Raw genomic sequence first — 11,511 nt, forward strand, 5'->3', positions numbered from 1 at the left:
ATACCAAATTAAACTTTATTTAACCTAAGCAAGTACGAATTGGACAATTCATTTTAATTTTTGAAACTCTATTGGTGGAATCACTCGGAAAGTACATCTTAACAATCAGTTGTAACTTGAAAGTTGTGGTTAATCAAATATCATGAGTAACAATATTAAATTAAAATTTATGAGTAGATAAGGACCAAATGTGTATAATTTTCACAAAGAGGGGGGGTACGTCGGTAATAAAATAGCCAGAAAGGATGGCCTTTGCAATTTACATTTTAGACCGGGTTACCTTATAATAACCAAACATATTAAACTAAACTAACTCCTCGTCTCCTCCTATAAAACCGTTTTGGTCAAACGAGTCAAACCTCTTTCTGTTATGTCAGAGGCCATTACTGTAAACCCAAGATAAGGAAATATATTTGGATTTCTAATTTCATTTTCTTTTTATTTTGTATTTTCATATCCCTTCTATTTCTTAAGTTTTAACTTCAAACTCAACAGCCCGCCTCTTACAGTTCAATCTCCATTTTTTTCTCGATCACTTTCTTGAAGGTGAGATTGCAAAACAAGGTACCTAATCTACTTTTTTATTTAATTAAATTGTTAATATGGTCTCTGTAGTTTCTTGAAATAATGAAATCTTAACTCGCCGTTTTTACATTGTTATTTTTTTTTCCTATTTGATTGTAGTGGGTTGTCTGATAAATTTGAATTCTTGGAGTTTTCAAGATGTGGTTGAGTAAATAAAGAAGAAGACTGTAGGCAAATTTCCTTTTTGGGTTTTGATTATCTAGATGTTTGGTAAAGAAAGTATTTTGAATGTTGCTTTTAGGAGAGCGTAGTTTAATTTTGAACAACATTTTAAATTCTTGATGTGAGGTACCTGCTGTTTAAATTGAAAACATTTTCATTAGTGGATTATTATTTTTATGAATTTGAATATGGAATCTTGGGTGTTTCTTGTGCGCATGTCATTTTGATTGGTATTATCTTGTGAATTCGAATTCTTGAAGCTTAAAGTTTTCCTTGGCTAATTCCAAAATCTGCTTAAGGAAATGTTATGTCCAATATAATTTGATAAAATTAGGAATTAGGGAGAACAATTTCTTTTGCTGCAAGAAAACAAAAGTTTAAGCTAATCTATGCTAATCATAGTGTCACTTGCTTTGATAGATGTGAATTAAATTCTGTTACCACTCTTAGTATCAACTTTTCTTGAGCTGTATGATTCTTGATATCACATTGTTACTAATTTTAACAAGTTTGCAGGTAAATGAGCGATCAGTTCAACTTAAGAGCAAATTGACTAGCCAATTTCCATGCCTCCACTTACTATGAAGAGAGAAAATTCAGTAATCTCTGCTGAAAACGAGCCCATGGTTCGAATTACAAGATCTCGAGCTGCTGCCCCTGAAAAATCCACGCTTGCACGCTGCGCAGAACTGCCAAAGCCACGGGGTCAGAAACATTCTCTGCAGATAAATTCTAACACAGCAGTCCTCAGGGAGAGGAAGAAGAATGCTCCACTTGTGGAGAAGAAATTCCGGACAGTGCTTAAGGATGTCACAAATCTATGTTGCAAGAGTTTAAATGGAGACGGCCTCAATGCTGCCAAAGTCTCAGTTAGTAGTTCTTCTGTTTTACTTTTATTATCTACATTGCCATTGACACAATCCCGTGTCTTATTACCTTGTTGTTGCTACTGTTTGTTTATTGCTTCATTTTTACTTCTCTTGAACGGAGGGTCTTTCGGAAACAGCCTCTCTACCGTCATAAGGCAGGGGTAAGGTCTGCGTACACTTTACCCTCCCCAGACCCCGCTTATGGGATTTCATTGGGTTTGTTGTTTTTGTTGTTGTTTCCATTGACACAACGTGAAACAAGTTTCATAGTTTGACTGTTGTAGAGTCCCTTAAATATCAGAAAGAGTTTTGAATTGATCTGAAATATTGCATATAGAGAATACTAAGGTGCATTAGCTAATTCAAGGATTTATGTCTTTATGTGCTTCTATTTCATCCCAATAAAGCTTTGGTGATATTGTGTTTGCTCCTGCTGGTTCATGTTATTCCTTTTATTATCTGATTTAGTTTATTATATAATTTTCAGAAGAAGATCATGCGAGTTGGAAACAGTTCTCTGAATTTGTCTAAAGTGACCACTTCAGTCAATGCTGAGGTCCATCAATTTCCAACCAAGTTACCACCAAGTAGGCTGAGAGCATGTCTTTCTAATATGAGAAGTACTATTTGAACCACTTTTATGAATATCACCTGATTTGACTAACTGCAGGGAGTAGCATTAATCAAAGTTGCTCCGACCGAAAGTTCCATGAACAACAGCAAGGAAATCCAACAGAAATCAAAAGGTTTTCAAGACAATGTTAGTTCCTATTTAATTTGTTTCGCTGAAACAATAAAACTTTTGATAACTTGTGGTTCTACTGACTATACAGGATCATAAAGAAAGAGAAATGACAATAACAAATGATTTTTCTGTAGTAACATTTATAAATCATAGAGGAAGCCTTGGTCTTATCTTTGTACTTTATTCCTGAGTACTAAGTGAATATGTTTCTAAGTTAAATCTAATAACAGGAGTTCTCCACCACACTTTCTTTTTTGACTTTTTTCTCTGGAGAAAGGATTTATATCTACTAGTTTCCTGTGTTTCCATGTAATTGCAACCATGTTGGCCTGTTAATTTTTCTCCTTTTGCGTACCAAAGTAATTGAACCTTTTAATGGGCACAGTTGAGAAAGCTCTTCATGATGCAGCACCATTGACGTCAACAAAGTTGGACTTAATAGACATTGATTCTGATCAAAAGGATCCACAACAATGCAGCCAATATGCTCTTGAGATATATAACAATTTCCGGGTTGTAGAGGTTCGTTGAATTGATATTCTTGCACATTTCTCGTGGTTTCCTTAGTTGTTCAAATTGTTGTGAGATTGCATTTTCTCAGACAAGATAGTTCCTTTTTCCAGCTGGGAGCTTTTAGAATAAAAAAGTAACTGACACTTCGGCAAAGGTCATCTTTGCACAACTGACACAAGGATGCTTTTTCACTGTTTTGCTTTAAAATTCGAGTTAGACCAATGAACTTTTGATTATAATATCAGTGTTAGGTGTAACCACTTTAGTACGTTCGATGTATGTTCACTTATGAAATAATGCTGGACGCTTTCGCTCTGGAATAGTGATGCCGGGTATGCTGCCTGCTTATTGGAATGTTTCTCAGCATTATTAATAACTGTATGCATAATTTTCTGAATCCAAACCTCAACCTGTATAACTTCTGAGATTTCCTTGTTTTGGGATAATGGTGTCAAGTCTTTCCCTAGTCTTTTCAGTTGACAGTAGAGAATTGTAACTTTATAATACAAAGTCTGATTTGTGTTTCTCCAGCTAATGAAAAGGCCACAATCAAATTTTATGGAAACGCTGCAGCGAGATATCACACAAAGTATGCGAGGAATCCTTGTCGACTGGCTTGTGGAAGTAAGTTGATGTTTATCTCAGAAAAAGAAATTGAATAGTCAAAGTATATGCTGACATTTTCTAATTATTAGTACATGATTCGTCTTGAGCAGATAAATGTGAAGTAAACTAATTTCCTAACAGTATCTGCTCGGATACGCAATATCACATTTTCATTTTGGCTTTTCATCATCCACTCCTGATCTCATCTTAGATTGGTTTGAGAATGACTTGTAAAGATCTTATGTGTGTTTTTCTTAGATAAAAGCATTCATAAGATTTTTGTGAATTGTGGTGCTAGTTAACTCTGTGTAGTTTCAACTTTGTGTTGGACGCATCCCACCTCTCTCCCCCTTCCTTTTGATCTCATAATGCTTGTAAGTCTATTCGCTAATCTAGAAATGCTAATTCACGAGAAAGCTGGTTACTGAGGTCGTTGTCTAATCTTGTGTCAGGTGTCCGAGGAGTATAAGTTGGTGCCAGATGCACTCTATCTTGCCATTCACTTCATCGATCTATTTCTCTCTCAAAACTATGTGGAAAGGCCAAAACTGCAGCTCCTTGGTATCACTTGCATGCTAATTGCCTCGTAAGCTCGGTTCAACTGTTTGTACTACTATAGGTTCTTTGTAATATTACTTTTTAGTAAAACACTTTCTTGAAATACTTCAAAGAGAAAGAAATTCAAGCCGAAGAAATATGGGATCTTAGTACTCCACTCATTTTAGAATCTGACAAGCTCATTATTCCAAAGATATGTGTGCTTATGAAGAAATTCTCCTATGTAAGCACATTTGCAGTGTGACCTTCACCTGTAACAAAAATGATATCAAGTCTTTAGTGCCATCACTTTGCATGTTATAGTTGAAAATCTTTTCCCTTTTATATCTGAATAAAGGTCAATATATTGTATCTGGTGGCTGAACGTGGCTTTTCTTTTTATCTGAAGGAAATATGAAGAGATTCGTCCTCTACATGTTGAGGAGTGCTGTTTTATCACTGACAATACTTACACAAAAAGTGAGGTAGAATACTGCTCTTTCAAGTTTTGACTATTCAGGATCATGATAGTCAAAACACAATGATTTTCTTGTGTAGATTTCAGAAGTTAATTTTCTCGAATGCTACTTGAAAATACATCTTCATGAAAACTCATGGTTGTACCAAAGAAGAATGTTGACACTTTCCCGTCCCCCTTCCCTTCTCTACGATCTTACAAAATCTGATAATTATTATAATACTACTTGAACAAACTGAAGTTTCTGACGATGTAAAGTGGATCAGGTCCTGGCAATGGAGAGTCTTGTGCTGAAGTTTCTTGGTTTCCAGCTCTCAGTTCCAACTGCAAAGACCTTTCTTAGGTACTTTAGCGACTTGCCCGCCCTCTTGATCCATTTGTCTTTGTGAAAATGAGAACTTCATTTTCTTATGTATGATGCTATTTGCAGGAGATTTTTAAGAGCAGCACACGCTTCTTACAAGGTATTACATTAATGTGCATAACTGGATTTCCTGAATGATAACAAATATATTTTCTCTTGTTACTGAAATATAACCGTGGTCCGAATTATACATGGTTTCAGAATCCCAGTTTGGAGCTAGAGTGCTTGGCTAATTATCTAGCTGAACTGACATTGGTCGCCTATGACTTCTTGAAATTCCTCCCTTCGGCTATTGCTGCATCATCTGTATTCCTTGCGAGATGGACACTAGATCAGTCAATCCACCCATGGGTTTGCTCCCTGAATTCTTGCTGTTTAGTTTACTTCTATTTCACTAGCTTTTCCTGCTACTGATGTGTAGAACCTATGCCTGCATCAACAACAGAATCCGACATTGGAGCACTATACATATTACAAGGCTCGGGATCTGAAAACCACAGTAGTTGCATTACAAGGCTTACAATTGAATACAGAAAACTGCCCTCTAAATGCCATACGTGCTAAATACCGGCAAGATAAGGTACTTTTGTGTGTTATTATTCAAAGTTAGTATGGTCTATTCGTTTCGAGTTGTTACTATTATATATGGTCCTAATAAGTCTCTTTTTTCCTCTGCTAACAGTTCAAGTCTGTCGCGTGTTTGTCTTCGCCAAAACTACTTGAGACATTGTTCCAAACATGAAATTTGAAGATATGATACTTAACCAAATGGAGCACTGCTGAAACTGACAGGGAGATGAGCTTTTTTGTAACTTAGCCCATTTTTGCTGTAAAGATTTTGACACCCTAGAGATATACTTAAATTGCAAGTTTAGCAGTAGAAAAGTAGCAACTTTCTCAGTTGTATATTCAAGAATATATTCTTGTACATGCTATTTTTAACAGAGTTAATTTTGCCATTTTTTGTAATTTGGGATGGTCGATCATCTCCTTCAATGCAGCTTCTAAATGAAATTTGGGAATTACTACAAGTATTGGTAACTTTTTTCCTTTCAGAAATAAGCTCTAAAATTTATGCCGTAAACTTATATAAACTACTCCTTTCCCACAATATATGACGCTGTTATTCATGGGGTAAAATATTTTTGAAATGATTTTTCATTTTAAAAAGTACTTTGCATGATTTATACTTTATAGTATATTTTACGAAATTTAAAATAAATTTTAGGCGAAATACATAAAGCGCCCCTTAAGTTGTCCCAACGATCATTTGAACAACTTAACTTGCTATGACCAAATAAATACTTCTGCTTGGTAGAAGCATATTCTCTTAAACCCCACATGGCAAATATTGTGTGTTACATTTAAATCTAAAATCTTTAAAATTAAGTTTATCTTTTTTTTCCCCCTAAAATCAATGTGGAACCCACCACCTCCTCCAATTTTCTCATGCATCTTCTGCCATTGCCCCAAATTATCTTCTCCATCTTCACCCTCCGGGAAAAAACACAAAAAAATTTCATCACCACCACAATCACCGTCCGTCATTAAATAAATCCAAAAACAATAAATCTCCACCACTAATTAATTGACTGTAAAGTATTTGATATGATACTTTTTTGGGAGAAAGAAGATGATGAAAGGTGGGGAGAGATCAGGGAAGAAGACGGGGGATTTAAGTCTGATTTGGGAAAGTAGGTCTTTTTCTTATTTTTTGAATTAAAAACTACAACTATTTGTTAATATAGACTATAATTTATTTAAGAAGTACACATGTCATTCAATAATTTGTCATTCGTGAGTGTAACTCATGAGGCTTGTTAAACTCGAGTGTTCACGAGACACACCTGTATTAAATAGAACTGCATGTCTGGTCATATGGCAAGTTAAGACGTTCAAATGATCGTTGGGAACAACTTAAAGGGGCGTTTTATGTATTTCGCCTAAAATTTAAGAAGATGAGGAATCAAGTATTCTCTGACCCATACTGTATATTTCTTTGTTCTTTTTTCACCCTTTTCTTAACTTTAAGGGGTCGTTTGATATAATGGTGGGATATCCTATGGTATTAATTTTGTACCTTCTATGTGGGATAACTAATCCCATAGTTTTAATATAAAAATTATCTGATGATTAGTTAATATTCCAAACCAAACACATGATAAAGTTAATCTTCAAACTATATTTTGAAATTATTATTCTTATCTCACATGCCAAAAAAATATAAAGTGTAAGATAAGGTGCTATCTATAGGTAATAGTTAGTACCTAATTAGGCAACGTATAAGGTAATCACAAATAATTCATAAAATAACATAAGGGATAGTCTTTAACTATTATTATTCAAGGACATTTGTGCCATAGTCTATGACTCATAGACCCAAACAAAAATATATATGAAAATCATTAATTGATAATTTGATAAATTTTTAACATTACATTACACTGCTAGCGTAAGAAAAATCTTCAAACTGTATTTACCTTTAACTATGTGGCGGGAGATTTCGAGTGGCAATTTGGTACTTTCAGGAATCCGACATGGCAGCAAGGTCAGATTGTTCGTACGTTCTAGGCCAACCTTAACCGATCGTTTTTAACTAACAGTATCGACTCCTCCCGCAATTCTAGACTCAGAAAAAACTGCAACACACACTCACACACTGCTCTCTCAGTTTCACTGTGTGTGTGAGAGAGAGAAGGCCGACAATGGCGGGATTGAATATATTATCTCAGACTCCGTCGCCATGGCAGCTGCCAGCTTCCTCCACATCATCATCCTCATTTTCTTTACGCTGTCGTCATTTTTACGATTTTAATATTTACAATTGCGGCGATATCAAATGCTATAAAATCGGGTCGTCCACTTTTCCCCTTTCTGGAGCTCCAAGATCAAAGCCTTCTGTCTTTTCATCTCAAATGCTGCCTCAGCTCTCGAATTCTTCAGGTTTTAATTTTTGGGAAATTTTCCAATTTTTGTCTACTGATTGTCGCTTTATTTCAACTTCGCTAGAAATAACTTCAATTATATTTTCTCTATGTAATTTGGTTCCCACAAAAACGTGTTAAAAATTAGCAATTAGCAAATATTTGCTGAAGTGGGTGTAAGCTAAATTTTCAAGATTCTTATAATTGGAAACTAATTCTTGGTTATATTTAACTTTCGGCTCCAAATTTGGGGTTGTCCTAGTGCTGGAAATAATGCTGTTAAGATGGAGTTGACTATAAATTTGTTGAACAAATTAACTGCTTTGTTGGGAGGGAGGTGGGTGGGTAGGAATTCAAGAGTGGGAGTTGGAAACTGGAAATAATTAAGTAAGATCCTGAAGTTTTCCTTCTAATTTCAAAGCCACATCCCTAATTTGTATGCTAAATTGAGGGTTAATAGTATTTGCATGTGCTATTTTTAATTAAAGAAGAAGAAGACAAATACAAAATCTACCCGGGGGGTGGGGAGGATAAATGATATATCTGCAGGCTGCAAGACTAAATGCAGGTTTTGAATATGAAATTAGTGAACCCTTCAAATATGTATATTATACCACTTGTATTTGTATGAGTTATTTCTAGTGTCAGTTGACGACCAGTGGTGTCACTTCTGTTAAATGCTGTGAGACCATGTTCTTTTAGCCCATTTGCGTTCATGGTTGGTCATGGTTGTGCAGGCAGTGGATATTCCTGGATGCAAGATAATTCTGCTTCTTGTGGTAATTTTTCCCCCAATGGAAGGAAGCAAGGTCCATTGAATTCTGTGGCTCCAACAGAACGAGCACAAATTTCTTCTGTGGACGATCTTTATGAGTTTATATGCTCAGGCCCCCTCATCGATAAGACAGGTCTAACACCCGAAAAAGTGGCTGAGTCCATTGATAAGTGGATAGAGTATGGATTTCGCCTTTGTAGATTGTTTCAGCTCAACCAGCTGGCTCTCAACGAGCCCCAAAAAATTAGACTCTACCACTACTATATTCCAGTCTTCTTGTGGTGTGAACAGGAAATTTCACAGCATAGTTCAAAGTTCAAAGACAACGAAGAAATTCCTCCTTTGGTGGTAGACACATTTTTATCATTCACTTGGTTCTTGTGTGTTTGATTTCCATTGAGGTCTATATCATGCTGGTCTAATTACAAAAATTAAGCATAAACAACGCTAAGATAAGGTATATTCTTGGCATGTAGATTGGCTTCAGTGCACCTCAAGGATGTGGAAAGACAACACTAGTATTTGCATTAGAATATCTGTTTAAAATCACAGGGAGGTAAGTTGCATCATGATATTTTGCTTCCTCTGTGGAACGGAAATGACCAAAATTATGCTGAACATGTGTAATCAGGAAAGCTGCTACACTATCCATTGATGATTTTTATTTAACAGCAGAGGAACAGGTAAATGTTTCATGAGTTTGTGTTCTGCTATTTTGTTCTGTGTATTATCACTAATGCTGACAAATTATGTGGTTTTAGGCCAAACTAAGAGAGGACAACCCGGAGAACTTGCTTTTGGAGGTATTAAATGGTGAATTTCACTTAAAATGGCTGGTAGCTCTTTTGGTCTCATAAACTTGAGATGTAAAATTTTCATTTTTCACTTCAGTTCCGTGGAAATGCTGGAAGCCATGATCTCTCGTTGTCTGTTGAAACACTGACAGAGCTAAGCAAAGTGACAAAAGAAGGTGAATGCACCTTTTTAGTTTGTGCTATTTTCCAGTTAGACATTGGATCTATATGCTGAATTAATATTCAACTCCATCCAGGTGTGAAGATGAAGCTTCCTCGATATGATAAAGTGAGTAAGAGTGATCATAAACATTTAAATCTCAAGTGGGTTCTGCATATTATTTACTAATTCTAAAACTTTATCTCCAGTCTGCGTACAATGGGAGAGGTGACAGAGCTGATCCTTCCACATGGCCAGAGGTTGAAGGGCCTTTAACGGTAGGAAGCTCTTTTTATCTAGAGCTCGCAATTTAGTGAGTTTCTGGTCATCTATGTTTAATGATTCAAGAGTGACCCCAATTCCATCATTTCTACGCCTAGAAGTAAAAGTACAAGTTCTAAAATGATGTAAGACTGTAAGAGTGGCATCATGGCCTAATTCTTGTAAATACATAACTTTTCTCATTGATCCAACTCAAGGGAAATGATATGATTGTCTCACATCATTGTCAGTACTTTGGATACTAGGTAATTTTGTTCGAGGGTTGGATGCTTGGTTTCAAACCCCTTCCACCTGAAGTAGTCAAAGCTGTTGATCCACAGGTTCAATTACCTGACTCTCCTATGGATGCTTGTGCTTTCTATTTAGATCTATATTTGTTGGATCATTAAATTTTGAAAATTGCAGCTTGAGACAGTCAACAAGAACTTAGAAGCTTATTATGATGCATGGTATAAGTATGTCGAATCATGGATTATCATCAAGATTCATGATCCAAGTTATGTCTATCAGTGGCGGTTGCAGGTTCGTTTTTGCGATATCATCTACGTTTTTATCCTTCTTCCATATTTATGCTTATGCTATTATTTGACTAGAGTAGTGGGATGTTTTCAGGCGGAGATTGCAATGAGGGCTGATGGGAATCCTGGGATGTCCGATGAGGAGGTGAAAATTTATATTTATTCTTTCTCAAAAAATCTAAATGACAATCCATCACTTAACGCTTCAGATGAATGTTGTCCAATATTTTCTTTTTCTTTTTTGTTTCCCGTAGGTGAGGGATTTTGTATCCCGCTACTTGCCAGCATACAAGGCTTACCTTCCCACACTCTACTCAGAAGGACCTCCTGGCGCTGACCCGGAGCATGTTCTTCTCATTGAAATCGATGAAGGGAGAAATCCCATCCTTGGTAGCTAAGGTAAAACTGCAATTATGGAGTTGGTTTGATCCTTGATTGATTTTTGTTGCAAAGAATGGGACCTTTACAAGCATCATTTCCATCTGAGAGTTTCTTCACTTGTACATTCAAATGTAATATTGTAAATTAAGCCCCATGTGAAGGTAAAATGTCCGAATAAATTTTACTCGAGTTACATTCTTTAATTTGATCCTGGATTTTATTTTGTTGTGCAAAGACTGAGACCCCTTGCAAGCATTTTCTCCACATGAGAGTGTCTCCAATTGTATTATCAAGTGTAATATTGAAAATTCAGCCATAGGTGAAGGTAAAAATGTCATAATTTTGGTCGAGTTGCTTTCTTTGGCTTGGCGTTTATAGAGCCTAATAATCATTGACCATAATCTTTCTGTGTCAAAGGATTATATTTGATGATAACATGCCTAAGACCTAACTCCACGCCTTGAGAATCCAACATTTGAACTGTATTTCTTGTGCGAATATGGTAAAAAATAACTTTTTTGCGCATGTATAAATTGGTGACTCTCCTTAGCTTAAGGGAAACTTATAGTGTACAAGTTGGTTCAAGAATTGTTCTAAATTTCAGATTTAACTCTCAGGTCTTGGTTTTGCATTTTTTTGAATCCCCTTCTCACAAATAGCCTTTTGCAGAAATGCAGGGTAAGCCTGCGTCCGGTGCATAGCGAAAGCTTAGTGCACCGGGTTGCATTTTGCCTTTTCAAAATTGTATTTTTGCTTCTTTGTTAATTTCCAAGTTTGAAAAATAGATAAGTAACCTCTTACATATTGTATATAGATTT

The 11,511-nt window shown here is 35.8% G+C and overlaps 2 protein-coding genes across 5 annotated transcripts; both read left to right on the forward strand.

Annotated features, from left to right (window-relative positions):
• The first annotated feature begins 366 nt into the window (after positions 1 to 366).
• On the forward strand, positions 367 to 5,825 carry LOC107815069 (cyclin-A2-1). 4 transcript variants are annotated; one of them, XM_075256353.1, is made up of 13 exons: positions 367 to 564; positions 1,264 to 1,616; positions 2,104 to 2,203; positions 2,287 to 2,362; positions 2,747 to 2,883; positions 3,406 to 3,498; positions 3,933 to 4,066; positions 4,427 to 4,502; positions 4,762 to 4,838; positions 4,926 to 4,959; positions 5,061 to 5,210; positions 5,305 to 5,439; positions 5,542 to 5,825. In XM_075256353.1, the coding sequence occupies exons 3-13, from the start codon at positions 2,165 to 2,167 to the stop codon at positions 5,599 to 5,601; spliced, it is 1,011 nt and encodes a 336-aa protein (XP_075112454.1). In that variant the 5' UTR covers positions 367 to 564; positions 1,264 to 1,616; positions 2,104 to 2,164; the 3' UTR covers positions 5,602 to 5,825. The 4 variants fall into 4 exon arrangements, with proteins under 4 accessions (XP_075112454.1, XP_016496069.1, XP_016496071.1 ...); XM_016640583.2 differs by having other exon boundaries at positions 368 to 564; positions 2,287 to 2,376; XM_016640585.2 differs by having other exon boundaries at positions 368 to 564; positions 2,287 to 2,376; positions 2,771 to 2,883.
• Positions 5,826 to 7,463: 1,638 nt separating this feature from the next.
• LOC107815070 (D-glycerate 3-kinase, chloroplastic) lies at positions 7,464 to 10,927 on the forward strand. The gene is made up of 12 exons (XM_016640586.2): positions 7,464 to 7,802; positions 8,521 to 8,906; positions 9,035 to 9,114; positions 9,190 to 9,241; positions 9,320 to 9,361; positions 9,450 to 9,528; positions 9,610 to 9,641; positions 9,722 to 9,790; positions 10,040 to 10,114; positions 10,200 to 10,316; positions 10,407 to 10,457; positions 10,567 to 10,927. Exons 1-12 carry the CDS (start codon positions 7,565 to 7,567, stop codon positions 10,708 to 10,710), a joined length of 1,365 nt encoding a protein of 454 aa, XP_016496072.1. The 5' UTR covers positions 7,464 to 7,564; the 3' UTR covers positions 10,711 to 10,927.
• The last annotated feature ends 584 nt before the right edge of the window (positions 10,928 to 11,511 follow it).

Source organism: Nicotiana tabacum, chromosome 6 (genome assembly GCF_000715075.1).
Source record: "Nicotiana tabacum cultivar K326 chromosome 6, ASM71507v2, whole genome shotgun sequence".
In the NCBI taxonomy this organism is placed as follows: domain Eukaryota; kingdom Viridiplantae; phylum Streptophyta; class Magnoliopsida; order Solanales; family Solanaceae; genus Nicotiana; species Nicotiana tabacum.

Bases quoted from the DNA above. Each gene is read 5' to 3' on its own strand.
- LOC107815069 (XM_016640583.2), top strand. From the start codon at position 1,314: ATGCCTCCACTTACTATGAAGAGAGAAAATTCAGTAATCTCTGCTGAA. The intron at 1,617-2,103 runs GTTAGTAGTTCT...TATAATTTTCAG, and splicing joins TCAATGCTGCCAAAGTCTCA to AAGAAGATCATGCGAGTTGG. The intron at 4,839-4,925 runs GTACTTTAGCGA...TGCTATTTGCAG, and splicing joins ACTGCAAAGACCTTTCTTAG to GAGATTTTTAAGAGCAGCAC.
- LOC107815070 (XM_016640586.2), top strand. From the start codon at position 7,565: ATGGCGGGATTGAATATATTATCTCAGACTCCGTCGCCATGGCAGCTG. The intron at 9,529-9,609 runs GTGAATGCACCT...AACTCCATCCAG, and splicing joins AAGCAAAGTGACAAAAGAAG to GTGTGAAGATGAAGCTTCCT. The intron at 10,317-10,406 runs GTTCGTTTTTGC...GGATGTTTTCAG, and splicing joins TCTATCAGTGGCGGTTGCAG to GCGGAGATTGCAATGAGGGC.